This window comes from Chionomys nivalis, chromosome X (genome assembly GCF_950005125.1).
Source record: "Chionomys nivalis chromosome X, mChiNiv1.1, whole genome shotgun sequence".
In the NCBI taxonomy this organism is placed as follows: Eukaryota; Metazoa; Chordata; class Mammalia; order Rodentia; family Cricetidae; genus Chionomys; species Chionomys nivalis.
In genome coordinates this window covers 126,535,595-126,550,523 of record NC_080112.1, presented here as the reverse complement: position 1 = coordinate 126,550,523, position 14,929 = coordinate 126,535,595, and the positions used below count along the sequence as shown (strand labels likewise).

At 42.8% G+C, this 14,929-nt stretch overlaps 1 protein-coding gene across 1 annotated transcript in view; it reads left to right on the top strand.

Moving 5' to 3' along the window:
- The first annotated feature begins 14,303 nt into the window (after nt 1-14,303).
- The window catches only part of Arhgap6 (Rho GTPase activating protein 6), a 514,638-nt gene continuing 514,012 nt past the window's right edge, over nt 14,304-14,929 (top strand). The window contains exon 1 of the mRNA XM_057760293.1: nt 14,304-14,897. Within this exon, the coding sequence (XP_057616276.1) occupies nt 14,304-14,897 (594 nt within the window). The remainder of the gene's footprint in view (nt 14,898-14,929) is intronic.

Here is a 14,929-nt window from a genome sequence, read left to right as displayed (position 1 = left end):
TGAAAGGAAAATCCAACTATGATATTTTCCAGTTACCTTAGGAAAGCTTGTTGACTCAGTTTCTTTCTTTGGACAAGAAAGATAATCAGAAGTGCTTCATGGAGTTGTGAGGAGTAAATATTATAAATCACTCAAAGCATTTAGCATAGCATCTTATACATCTTAAGACGGTGTTAGCATTTATTATTAGAAATTTAATATTATGATAATATGTATACATAGAAAAGTTGAGACAAGCTACAGTACACGTCTTATTTCTTGAATTCATGCTAATAATTTTTATCATATAGTTATTAGATTACATATTAAAAGAAGAACTAAGTCTCTGAAAATTTAAATAATTTTACCCCAGGTCAGTTAGTTGACCTGACCCTTTCCTTCTTTGTCTTTCTTTCCCAAACTCTCCCCCACATTCAGAACTCAAACCCAAAGTGATATGCTGTGTTCCCGACAATCATCAAGGCGTTAATAAGCAGTTGTCTATACTATTATTGCTCATTTTAGTCTTGCTATAACAGAGATCCTTTCCCCTGATGCCTGAGGATAATTCCACAGACAGGATCCGGAGTCTGGGCTGAGATGCTGATTTATGGTTATTGATGGAGGCACCGTTTTTTTTTTTTTTTTTACAGGACATCACATTCCAAAGCCATTTTTATTTAAATGGACAGGACCCCCTGGCTTTAGCTTTGAGTCACACCTTGTTTACTCCAGTCTCAGGAGAACCTTATTTGCATTCCCCTGTCTTTACAGGGGGTTGGGGAGGGAGTATGTAGGTTTGTCCTGCAATAGAGCGATGAACTGGGAGAAATACCAGAGAAATTTCCCCAGAGATAACACAGGAGGCAATTGAAGGGCGTGCAGCTGTGACCTCCCACCGTCCTGCTACTTCACCTACAGCCTTCAAAGTTTCTCTTGCGAGAAACCCTCACGTGGCTTTAGTATTCTTCTCTTGCTGAGGAGTTCGTGCAGCCCCCAGCTGTCTGTGGAATGGTATTTCTCCTTCTCTCCTGCCTGATCTAGCACTTGAACTCAGGTATGCCCTTGAGCCTTTTAATGTGGAATGGGGTAAACACCATAAAAAAAAAAGCAAACTAAAGGATCACCATAGCCCCAGTGGATTTAAGCTTTTATTAGGTGTGTGGTGTGTGTTGGGGTGGTGTGTATACATACACGCCACAGCGTAATGTCGGGAGTTAGGCTGCTCTCAGGAGTTAATTCTCTTCTGTTTGGATGCTGGCAATAGAACTCAGAACATCAGTTCCCTAGCCATGTTCACCTGCTGTGCCATCTCTTTCTGGCTAGAGCTAGACTAGACTTCTGCATAATGCTGACAAATCACAAAAACCGAACTTGAAACACCTTTCTCGAAACAACTGCTTAAAAGGGCAGAAAGTCCCTAGGGGTAAAGAGAACGCCGCTCTAGTGAGAACTAGAGTTGTTAAGGGAGTGAACTGCAGCTAAGAAGCATGGCATAAAACCATGTTTAACGCGGGGCGGGGTGTCCAATGCATCATGCTTCTTTCTTTGAAAATGAAACACCAATGAGCTTTCATTCATTAACCATGCTCCTGCCTAATTGAAAAATTCTTTGGAATTGCCTTTTTGCTCAATGAGTTCCTTGGCTCTGGGTTTCATTAAATTGTTTGAAAGAAGGCAAACCAAGTTGCGGTCTGCCGTGCTTTAGAAATGGGTAATTTTCCTAAGGGTTGTCTTAACAAATTACTACAAAGTGGGTGGCTTAAAACAACAGACATTTATTCGATCACAGTTCTGGATGCCAGAAGTCTGAAATCAAGGTGTCTGCAGTGTGGACTCCTCCTTAAGGCTCTGGGGAAGAATTTGTTTGGATTCTCTCTCAGCTTCTGAGGCTGTCGGCAATCCTTGATGGTTCTTGGCTAATAGCTGTATCAATCTAATTTCTAATCATCAGACACCCCCTCTTCCTCCTTGGGTGTGTGTATCTATGTCCAAATTGCCTTCTTAATTCTTTCAGAAAGAACACTTTGTCTCTTCTCCTCTCCTGACTCAATGCTGGGGTTACAGGAACATGCAACCATCCCTGTTTCTTTTTAAAGCAACGATTTTATTTTTAATTATGTGTAATATGTGTGTGCACATGTAAATGGAGGTACTGTCAGAGTTCAGAAGAGAATACTGGATTCCCTAGAACTGGATTTTCATGATGATATAAACTACCTAATGTAGGTATTGTCAACCAGACTTGGGCCCTGTGCAAAAGCAAAACATGCTCCTAACCTCTGAGTCAAATTCCCAGGTCTGTGTTTGGCTGTTACTGTGGATGCTGGGGATTTAAATGCAGGTTCTCATTCTTGGGAAAGCAAGTACTTTTAAACTCTGAGGTAACTCCCTAGCCCCATATTGTCTTTAGACACAACTTTCATTCTGTAGCCCAAGTTCTGGAAGTCACATTGCAGTTCAGGCTAGTTTCAAATTCATGATAACCTTCCGGGCTCAACTTTCCCAGTGGTGGGATTATAAGTGTGAGCCACTATGTCTGGCAGCTTGCTCTGTGTTTTGCCTTATCTGCCTTTAGCTTATCTTCTTCCCTTAGCCCGTCCTTAATTGATCAGAATGATTCAATCAGTACACAGTGTAAACGTTAAGTTGTCAGTGTTGATCAAACATTAATAAGAGAAGGAGATGAAGTGTTCCGCATCTTCACTGATTGTCATAGTAGCTTTGTGAGTATGTTCAACTGTCAAAATTCATCTATGCAGTTTATTATATACAAACATAAATGTTTTCTCACTTAAGTTGATGAGGGGACACACACGTGCACACACATGGCACCAGTTATATAATCCCACTGCTATTCAATGCTAGAGATTTGAAAGAAAAAATAAAAATTCTGAGGAAAAAAACTCAATATTATTTAATTACTTTTTTGTCATTGGAAACTGCTCGTTTCCAGCCACTCAGACCTGAAATAATCACACAGAAACTATATTAATTGCAATACTGTTTGGCCAATAGCTTAAGTGTATTTCTAGCTAGCTCTTATATTCTAAACTAACCCATCTCCATTAATCTTTGCATCACCACGAGATCGTGATCTACCGGCAAAGTTTTGGCAGGCTCCAGAGGATGCATTTGTATACTGTGGTGGCTACATGGCTTCTCACTATTTCTGCCTACTCTCTCTAAATATATGTCTTTTCCAGCCTGGCTATATTCTGTTAAGTCATTGACCTAAAGCATCTTCTTTATTAACCAATGGCAATAAAGCCTATTTACAGTATACAGAGGAGAATCTCACATCACTTTTTAAAGTTGGGCATGTTAAAATTTTTATGTTATGAAAATTATAGAATAACTAGCAAATGATTCTTCTAAAAGATGCTATGGAAAGTTGTCCTCTGGAATGTTCTTAAAGATTTAAATTTGCTTTAGTCAGCATATTTGTACATATTTAGTATTTTCATTATCTGCAATAGTTTTAAAAATATTTAAATAAAATTTTATACAATATATTTTTATCACAATTTGCACTTCCCCAGATCCTCCCAGGTCCTTCCCCACCTTCCCAGCTACCCACCCACCTATGCAATGCCATGTCCTTTCTTTCTCTCTTTTCTTTCGAAAACAAACAAAACAAAAAACCATATTTTTAAACAAAACTGCCAAGAAACACACACACACACACACACACACAAACACAAAACAAAACCTATAAAACCACAAACTCAGAAAACATAATACACAAACAAAAGACCAGTAAGACAAAAAATGCTCAAACAAAGCAATATGAGACAACAACAACAACAAAAAAGTCTACAAAAATACCATTGAGTGATGTGGGATTTCCCTCTGTTTGCTGTGATTACCATTGATAAAGAAAGAAACGGCTTTGGACCTACAGCAGGGCAGAACTTAGCTAGCTGGAAAAAACTAAATGGAATGGAGGGAGAAAGGAGGTGGAGTTAGAGAGAAGCCATGTTGCCCTGCTGGAGACGGACTGAACATTACCCGTTAAGCCACAGCCACATGGCGATATATAAATTACTAGAAATGGGTTAAATTCAGATATAAGAGCTAGCCAATAAGAAGTTAGAGCTAATGGGCTAAGCAGTGATTTAATTAATACAGTATCTGTGTGATTATTTTGGGACTAAGCAGCCAGGAACCAACAAGTGGCCTCCTCCTTGCTACAACTGAGTTCATTTTGTATTGGCTATATGCTAGGAATGGGTCCTACCCCTAAGTCTTGTTCCTATATCCAATGAGACTACCTTGGAGAAGTCTATTTTCTCTTTGCAAGATGTCAATTGCAAATGGTTTCTTGGTTAGGGATGGAAGCCCATATCTACTGCCCCTTTCAGCACTGGAACCTTGTCTAGGTTCAGTCTCTGCGGGCTCTGTGTATGTTGCCAGTCCCTGGGAGTTCATACACTTGTCAGTCTAGTGGTATCTGGAACACATTGTTTCTATGGTGCCATCCCTTCCCTTTGGCTCTTAAGATCTTTCCACCTTCTCTTCTACATAACTCCCTGAGCCTGAGAAAAGGCATTTATGGAGGAATTCCGTTTAGGACTGAGTGGTCCAAAGTCTCTCACTCTCTGCACATTGTACACTTGTGTATCTTTGTATTAGTTCCCATATACTGCAAGAGGAAGCTTGTCTGATGATGACTGAATGAGACACTCATTTATGGGGATAGCAGAATGTTGTTAGGAGTCATTTCGTTCTGTGTTGGTTTTCCTCTAGGCCTACGGACTATCTAGGCTAATATTTTTGGCCATCTGAGCATTTGTCTGGCCTAGATTTCAGTTCATGGGGTGGGGTTTGAATCTAATCAGAAAGTGGTTGGTAACTCCCACAAAGATCGTGCCACCATTGCACCAATAATTCATGTAGGCAGGCCACTATTGTAGATCACAGGACTTTATAACTCTGATAGTGATAAAAAATATTTAAAAATTTTATTTATGTGTATGGTCATTGTTCCAGCATGTATATATCTGTACCATTGTTTGCCTGGTACCTGAGAAGGCCACAAGAGAGTGTCATATCTTTTGGAACTGGAGTTAGAGTTGTGAGCTGCCTTGTGGGTGCTGGGAATCGACCCTGGGTCCTCTGGAAGAACAGTCAATACTCTTAACTACTGAGCTATCTCCCCAGACTTTATTTTTTCTATTTATATTCTTTCTTTTTCTCTCTCCCCCCTCTCTCTCTTTCTCTCTCTCCCTCTGTGTGTGTGTACATGTGGGGGTGGGGATGAAGTTGGGTTCTAGGGATTAAATTCAGATCATCAGGCTTTAGCTTTATGATGGGCACCTTAAGATATGCTGAGCTCTTTCGCCAGTCCTAAAATGTCTTAAATATATGTCCATCCACAAAAATGGAGGAAGAAAGAAAACTAGCAGAGAAAAAAAGTGCCCCTGACAAACGGTCTGTGCGCAAAAATATTTCCCAGTCAATATTGCATTTGGTTGTCAGTCAATTTATTTTCCTCAAAATCTTTTTAAACTCAGGATTCAAAGCCATAAACAAAAACAACAGTCATGATTCACTTAGGATTTGATGTTGGGAGTCTTTCAAACAGCACAGCAAGGAAAACTGTAGTTTGTTTAATGAGTGACCCCCGGGTTTCTGCCAAGCACACCCACATTACAACTTGATGTAAGGCTCATAAACAACCTTATCTGCCACCTTCCTTGCTAGCTAGGGAAGCACGAAATTGGAATGTTAGACATTCAGAAATACTGTGCCTTTGAGAGCAGGCACATACTCATGCACATGTCACACACAGATGGAAGAATCTGGTCAGCAGCTTGATCTGAGACTCTCTTCCTTGCTTTCTCCTCTCTGATCCAGGCATCCTTTGTGGGAGGCACGGAGAGGAATGAGCTTCCAGGATGCTTGCTCATATGATGATGACCATGGGTTCCGATACTTCTGCAGTTGGGGAAATTTCTGGGAGTTCAAAGATAGGCTCTGCTTAGTAATGGAGAATGTATTGTCTCCTTGACACCTACAATTTTCAATAAAAAAAATAAGTCTGTGTTTTGACATAATATATATAAAGAAACATTGTGCTCATACCAGGCTAACAATCGCATGATTAAAATTTGTCTTGATTGTGAATGCCCGCTTTCTAATTTCTAAGAAACATTAGCAAACATAAGAGAGGTTGCTAATGTCTGCACAAAAATGGGAAAACAATGCTGCAATGAAATGGGTTCCTGGTTTATGTTCAATGCAAATGCTGATAAGGGCAAGGATTGTTTTTCTCTTTGCTGAAATTTTTAAAAACTAGTTTATTTTATGTGTATATGTGTTTTGACTACATGTATGCTTTCGTCCCACTGGATCCCTGGTGCCCAGGTCGGCCAGAAGATGGTGTTGGGTCCCTGGAACTAGAATTACAGATGGCTGGGAATCAAACCTGGATCCTTTAGGAGAGAACTTTTAACTGCTGAGCCTTTTCTCCAGGCATTTTGTTGAAACTTTTAAGGTCACAGTTGGGAAAGGAGGGAGGGAGGTGTAGCTAGATATACAGACTTCTCTCTCTCTCTCTCTCTCTCTCTCTCTCTCTCTCTCTCTCTCTCTGTGTGTGTGTGTGTGTGTGTCTGTGTGTGTATGTATTTAAGGGTGAAACTGAGTGAGATGAATTAAAATAATCATTTGTGTTTTTAAAATGTACTGTCAGAAAATTTTTTCATAGACAGCGACCTGATCCTAGGAGCAAGACACATTTCTATTTCTATCTGTTTTGAACTGGGATTGTCACAGCAAGCTCTTTTTTATTTTATTTTTTCTTTCCTCTTCTTTCTCTTCCCCTCTTTTGTTCTTTCTCTCTCCTTCTTCTATTCCTACCCTTCTTCTAGGGCATTGTATGTGCTAACCACATAATTGACCAATATATTTAAGCCATTCCCTTTGTGGGTTTTTTTTATTGTCACAGGTCTTAATGTCAACTAGTTGAATATGAGAACCTCAGCTGAATGCCTGGAAGGTTCATTATTCCAATTTAGGGGCAATATGAAATTGATCTAAAATGCTGAACCCAAATGCTTTCATGTTGCAAAAATCTTTTCTGTATTAAGAAACTGTAGAATGATTCCAATAAATATTCATCATTATAATTTCTATATGATTCTTAAATATGAACTTAAAAGGGGGCCTGAAGAGATGATTTGGTGGGTAAGGTCCTTGTTTCACAAACATGATTGCCTGGGTTTGGATGCCTAGCACCCAAGGGGAAAACAGGCATGGTGGTGTCCACCTAAAATCCCAACACTGAAGAGGCAGAAACAGATGTAGTCATGGGTGGGCTTCAAGTTCATGTAATAAGGTGGAGTGTAATAGAGGAAACACCTACCATTGACCTCCACCCTCCATATATACCTGCACACATGTGTACATACACACACAGGAAGAGGTACATGTGTGCATGCACACACACACACTCACAAGCAAACACAGGAATCTAAGTAAACATTCTTAGTTTTAGCACAAATATTTCTAGCTTCAAGTCAAGAAGTAAGTTAGGCATAGGACTACAACTAGCATTCTCACATTCTATCAACGTTGTCCACACATTTCTCATATATTTCCCATTACACAGATTAAAATCATGCTTCTTCTTCCTGCTTTAGAACCATAGATGCAGAACCTTTGATTTCTATGGATGAATGAGATAACCGTGACCTGTTCACTCACTAAGAACACGGAAATGATATCAGAAGGATCACAATTAGTTTGGGAGACATGGGCAAGATGAAACAAAAATCAGCAATGCCGACTAAGTCGGAAGCCAATCAGATACAAGTCTGAAATATTATATGACATAAAATCTGAACAGTTAGTGTGATTTGGGACTATTTAAGAAATGGGATTATGTAACAAACAAAGGCAAAATAGGATGCTCTAACCTGGAATGTTGGACCTAGGGAGTGAAAAGAAATAAGTGACTGGAAGGAACCCAAAGAAGATCATCAACAGTGATGGTTTTCAAGTAAAATATGAACTTTTTAGTGTAGCCAAACCACAGAGTCAGACCCAAGGGGCCTGATACAAATCTACAAATAGCTCAAGGGGATAAACACCAAGAGTAAAGAGAAATTTTGGCGGGAGACATGAAAAGTTTCAAGGGATAAAGTTAGGATCCAGAAAAGAAAATTTAGGTTAAGCATCAGAATATATCCTTTGATAGTAAGATGTGGTTGCAGAAAAATTTCTTAAGTGAATAGAAAAAAAAACTGATATATTTTCTGAGATCCTTGGTAAGAGGATACCTTGATGTCAGACCAAGGATTCTAGAACTTTCACTACAATAGTCTTGTGCCATGACCAGATGAAATAGATAGCATCAATTTTTTAAAGCCAAAATTTCTGTGATAATTGTAATGCGAATAAATAGTGAACAGACTGTTCTGCTCCTTAATAGACTGTATCTTAGAACTTTTCATTAAGGCCTTGAGAAAAAACTCAAATAAGCATGATATTATATGCAAGTAGCAATTTGGGGTATGGAGCAAAGTCTTGGAACTGCTTTTGAATATATGTTGAAAATAATTTTTCTCACTGTTGTTTATTTTTCTTGAAAGTTAGGTGATGAATGTTTAGAAAGATTCTGGTAGTTGGAAAGATGGTTCAGTGGTTAAGAAGCTGCTCCTCCTCAGGAGCAGGACTTGGTTCCTAGCACCCACAGGGCAGCTCCCAACTGCAACTCTACTTCTAAGGGGTTGTGTCACTCCTGTCCTCAGACACTGCTTTTATGAGGTGCATAGACATACACACAAGCGAAATATTCATACACAGAAAAGAAAAAAGGAAATAATAAAACAAGAGAGCTTCTGCTAATTATTTTAACACATTCACCTGTTTCTGGAATTGGTAAATAGACTGGTATCTCTTTCTTCATTTCAGGTAACATAACCTGGCCATCAACCAAAGTGGGCAATAGGAGCTGAGTCTGCATGGAAAGAGTAACATAGGTGTTGTGGGAGCTGCGGGCCTCTTCCCACAGCCCGGGTCCCAGCCGCCTGGCTAGTTTATGCCCCGAAATAACAACACACAAACTGTATTCTTTTAAACACTGCTTGGCCCATTATATCTAGCCTCTTCTTGGCTAACTCTCACACCTGGACTACCCCATTTCTAATAATCTGCATAGCACCATTAGGTGCGCTTACCGGGAAAGATTCAGCATGTCTGACCTGGCAGCTTGCTTCATGGCGTCCACCCGGGAGAGGGGAGCATGGCCTCTGCTCCAGAGAGCAGAGCTGTCGAGTCTGAGCTCACTTCCTCTTCCTCCCAGCATTCTGTTCTGTTTACTCCACCCACCTAAAGGCTGGCCAATCAAATGGGCCAAGGCAGTTTCTTTATTAGCCAATGATCTTCCTCCATCACATAGGATGCCCTGAGCCAGAGTGAGTAATACCAAAAGTTATGAGAACTGCACCATACATTTAATATTTAGGTGGAAAAGAATGTATTTTAAAATTTTGTTTTAATAAATTTATTTATTACTACTATTATTGAGAAAGGGTTTCACTGTATATACCTAGCAGGCCTGGGACCCAAAGAGATCCATCTGCCTCTGTCTTCTGAGTGCTATGATTAAAGGTGTGGAATACCATGGCCAATTTATTTTTAAGTTACTTTACTGTATTGAATTAACAAATAAAAACATCACACAGCTAGATTTGGGTTGCCATACAAGTTAACACTTGCCCAGTCGCAAATACTTCAGTGAACTTCTACACAATTAGAATGACCATTCTGAAGTTAGGGAACTTTGTTTAGGGTTTTCCTTTTATTCTTAATTATATTCTTATTGGTTTATAATGTGGTAATGAAAATGTGGGAAATATACAAAATGAATTATTATGCTGGTAAGTAAAATGAACTAATATTTAAAAGAAAATGTATGAACTTAGCCGGGCGTTGGTGGCGCACGCCTTTAATCCCAGCACTCGGGAGGCAGAGGCAGGCGGATCTCTGAGTTCGAGACCAGCCTGGTCTACAAGAGCTAGTTCCAGGACAGGCTCCAAAAACCACAGAGAAACCCTGTCTCGAAAAATCAAAAAAAAAAAAAAAAAGAAAAAAAGAAAATGTATGAACTTAAAATGTACAATATTAATTGAGATCCATAATTCTCCTTCATAGGCAGATGCCAGCCTAGAAAGTATTCATGTTTACATGTGAACAACTGTGTGCACATTGTAGTAACATTCAGGAAAGAGACCAAGAAAGGGTAATACTAGATGAGAAATATGGATGGAATACAGACACTTGAGTTGTGGAAGAGGTTATAAAGCTATTTGTGTGTGTGTGTGTTGTTTGTTTCAATTCTGTTATAGCTTTTTTCTTCCTTTTTTGTGGTAAGTACCATCACAAAAGTTTTTTAATATTAAAAAATACAAATGGTTTTCTTACAAAAATCTTTCATTATAGAAGAACCATTACATTTGTTCCCATGTTTTAAAAGCACAAATAAATACATTAGCTAACTTTTCCCAACCACGAAGCAACTTCCAAGTTAGTGTTGGGTCAGGACCTGTTGGAGGCAAGGTGATGAATTAACTGACAAGTATCTGCTCCAAGCCCTAGAGGAGTCATCCTGCTTGTTGGCTCTCCATCCATGATCAGAAATGCCTTTGCACCTGTATGACATTCCTATCTGACCATCACAATCCTGACAAGGGTGCATTTTCAACGTCATGAACATCACAGGAGCTTAGACAAATAGAACACCCATCTGAGGGCTGGAGAGATGGCTCAGTGGTTAAGAGCATTGCCTGCTCTTCCAAAGGTCCTAAGTTCAATTCCCGGCAACCACATGGTGGCTCACAACCATCTGTAATGAGGTCTGATGCCTTCTTCTGGCCTACAGACATACACACAGACAGAATATTGTATGCATAATAAATAAATATAAAAAAAGAACACCCATCTGAATTAGAAATGACATTCACTCAGCTACCTTGAGTTAAAAGTGGTCCCATAAAGTGTGACCCTGTTAAACATCTACTCCAAATGCCAAGATTCAGTGAAGCATAGTCATGCAATGAGGCGTAACTGTGCAGTGGTATCCTAACACTGAAGACTATTCAAATAGGTGTTTTCGTCAAGAGTGTAAAGTTATGAGGTATTGTTACCAAAGAAAGGTCAGGCAAGATGCACCCATATTTACTTCTTTGAGGAGGAAAGATTGCCTAAGGTTATCAACCCCCAAAGATGGTATACTTTCAGGTAGGCCATCAAATGATTTTAAACGCTGTGGCCACTCTCAAAACAGTTGATTGACAACCACAGAAAACTCTTGGGGCCTGCCAAATAAACAGAAAGAGACAGCAGCAGACAGTGATGAGATCTTAGAATCTCACATTTGGTTTTTAAGGCAGGAGAGACAGTTGTGGTGACTCACACCTTAAATTTTAGCATGGGGAAACAGAGGCAGGAAAATCTCTAAGTTCAAGGCCAGCCTGGAACACAGAAATTTTGGGGCCAATTGAGACTACATAGTGTGACTCTGACCAAAATTAGAATAATGATAGCCACGGTCTTAGTTAGATTACTATTGCTATGATGAAACCCCATGAACAAAAACAAGATGTGGAGGAAAAGGCTCATTTGACTTACACTTCCATATCATAATCCATCACTGAAGGAAATCAGCACAGGAACTCAAACAGCAGGATCTTGGAGGCAGAGGCTGATTCAGAGGCCATGGAGGAGTGCTGCTTACTGGCTCATTGGGCATGGCTTGCTCAGCCTGCTTTCTTATAGAACCTTGGCTGCAGCCCCATGGAGGTATTCTTTCAATTGATTTCTATTGAGGCTGCCTCCTCTCTGATGACTCCAGCTTGAGTCAAGTTGACACAAAACTAGCCATGATAACCGCTCACCCACCCACACAACACAAACCCAACCAACCAACCAAAGCCACAAACAATCAAAACTAAAACAAAGTATCTTCACCCATCAGCTCATTCCCTTTCAAGTTATCCCAGGGAGGCAGGCTCCTGCTTTTACAAACATATGTACAGGCTACAGGAGAAATCTGGACAGGATGCCCCAGGTGTTTTGTGTAGGTAATGCATTTCCCTGTGAATTAGATTTTATGGCCTGCCTCCTGCTAAATAGTAAACCACCTGGGAACCTCAAGGTGGCATTGTGAAAAGCCACAATAAAGCCATCTGCCAGTGCAGCCAGTGTCACAGGAATAAGGTCTTCTAAAATCAAAATCAGACAATTGCTGGGGTTTTCACAAGGCAAATAAATACTTGTGTCCAACAGCCATATTAATAACTTCGTTTTGTCTTTATTCCTAGTTCTCTTCACCCCCACGTGTTTTTTATTTGTTTGTTTGTTTTGAGACAGGGTTTCTTCTCTGGAACTTGCTCTTGTAGACCAGGCTGGCCTCGCATTCACAGAGATCCGCCTGCTTCTGCTCCAGAGCGCTGGGATTAAAGGCGTTCGCCACCACCGCCCAGCTGTTTCTGTTGTTATTGTTGCTGTTGTTTGTTTTTTGTTTTTAACACACAGAACCACAAGAAAAGGGTATTTCCAACGTTCTGACCAATCCCTGTAGTTCCTGCAAAGATGATTGTAAGATGAATAGCAAAATTTAAGTGTGACATCAGAAAGACCCACAAGCGACAAGTGAAGTTTGGCGTTTTACGGATTCCGTGAGTGGGAAAGTGGAAGAAGCTGCTCTGGGTTCATTTGCAAGCCCGGATTACTGACTATGACTTCTCTTGTGTTTTTCAATTACTCAAGACCTGGCAGCTAAGCCCCGTGCACAGGCGCACCCCCAAGCCAATTAATTTTAGTCCAGTGAATCTATATACCCAGACCAAACTCTGTTCACTTCTCCTCCTAAACAGAACACATCTACACACGTGCTTAAGAACCTGACACTCGAGGACTTCCCACCTCCTTCCACTTTTCTTAGTAGGTCCCCGTGGGCAGCCTCAAGCATTTGAATTACATCTTCAGCGTTCCTTAAAAAAAAAAAAAGCGGCAGGGTTAGGGTAGGAGGAGTGAAGGCAGGGGATTTAACTCTAAATTCAGAAAAATCGTCCGGGGCTGCGGGTCTGACACAAGTGGGTGGGGTGCAATCTGACACTCCCCTTCCTTTGTAGAAACGTGTGTGGAGAAGGCGCGCCCCTGGGTTTGGGGGAGGGGAGTCGGGGAGAAGGTCCGCACTTCCGTCCTTTAGATTTTCTCCCTAGAGGCCGGGTATCAGAGACTAGCCGCCTGTTCTGTGAGCTGCTTCCCAGGTTTGGCGCCTGGAAAACTTCACGTTCGGCTTTCTCCTGCTCCTGGCTCCGCCCCGGCTCCAGACCCTGCCTTCCTTTGGCCTTACCCGTCCCGGGCCACCCCTTTTCCCGATGCCTCTGGCGCAAGGGTGCTGAGACGTCTCTGCGCCAGCTCTGGGCCCAAACAAGGCTGGCAGTGAATATCAAGTGTCACTCTACAGAGGAACAGGGACAACCGCTTCGGAGGGTGTCTTCTGAGCTCAGTGCTTTCACAGAAGCGCTGAGCCCACTTGGGAGTTCTTTGCTACCGTTGTCACTTAGCTTTTTTGGAAGGCCCGGGGTGCAGCACGCAGGGTGTCCCACTGAAGCAACACAGGGACCGCGCAGGAATGTGAGCTTGAAGATACCTTTGAGCCTCGCCAGTAGGAAAGGAGGGAGCAAGAGCCCAACTGATCCCCAAAGCGCAGCCGCGGTCCCCAAGTCACCAAAAAGGTGTATGGGGGCGCAACCTGGCAACTGAGCTCGGTGCCCCCAGAGGAATTCTCACCGCGCCGGGAGCACGGGAGACGTGCTCTGGGCGGACTCTCAGGCAGCCTCCTCCCGAGCCCTCTGGACTGTCCTCAGGCCACGAGGAGGAGCTTGTTGGAGACTTCGAGCCTGTCCAGAGCCAAAGAGCTGGAGCGCAGAGTCTCCCGCCTTCGGCTGGGAAGGGGGAGTGGTGCTGGCGGGCTGGAGCTAAGATCTCAGCGAGCCACTGACCTTCTTCCTCCTCTTTCTTAGCCTCTTTGAAACTTGGACTCCCGGGAGAAGGTTCTAAAGACGGTAAAGGGATCAGCACCTCTTTTTTCCTAGAAGGCTGGGGGTGGAGCTCCTCTTTCTGTCTCTGCGAGGACACTCGGAGCGCGCTGGTGGAGCGTGAACGGGGCAGTGCCCTCCATCATCCTCGGCGAGCCTCGTCTGGCATCTTTCCTCCAGCCTACTCCAGCCACTTGTTTTCTCAGGTCACAGCCTCCAACGATCTAGGAGGGAAAAGAGAAGAAGGTGGCCCTCTGACCCAGCCCTGCGGAGATGTCCGCGCAGAGCCTGCTGCACAGTGTCTTCTCCTGCTCCTCGCCCGCGTCGGGCGGCACGGCCTCGGCCAAGGGATTCTCCAAAAGGAAGCTGCGCCAGACGCGCAGCCTGGACCCAGCCCTGATCGGTGACTGCGGGAGCGAGATGGGCACCGAGGGCGGCCTGCGGGGCTCCACAGTAAGCCGTCTCCACTCTCCGCAGCTCCTACCCGAGGGTCTCGGTTCCCGCTCGGGCTCGGCGTCTTCTCCCCGAAGTCAGCACCCTCGGGCTACCCGGTTCCCGACACCCAGACCTCTATGCTCGTCTTTTTCCACACCCAGTACCCCTCAAGAAAAGTCGCCTTCTGGCAGCTTCCACTTTGACTACGAGGTCCCACTGAGTCGCAGTGGTCTCAAGAAGAGCATGGCCTGGGACCTGCCTTCGGTATTGGCCGGGTCCGCGAGTGGCCGCAGTCCCGCAAGCATCCTCTTTTCCTCCGGGGGAGGCCCCAATGGCATCTTTGCTTCTCCTAGGAGATGGCTCCAGCAGAGGAAGTTCCAGCCGCCACCTAACAGTCGTAGCCACCACCCTTATGTCGTGTGGAGGTCCGAGGTAGGGACTAGCGCCTTGCGTCTCACAGCCCC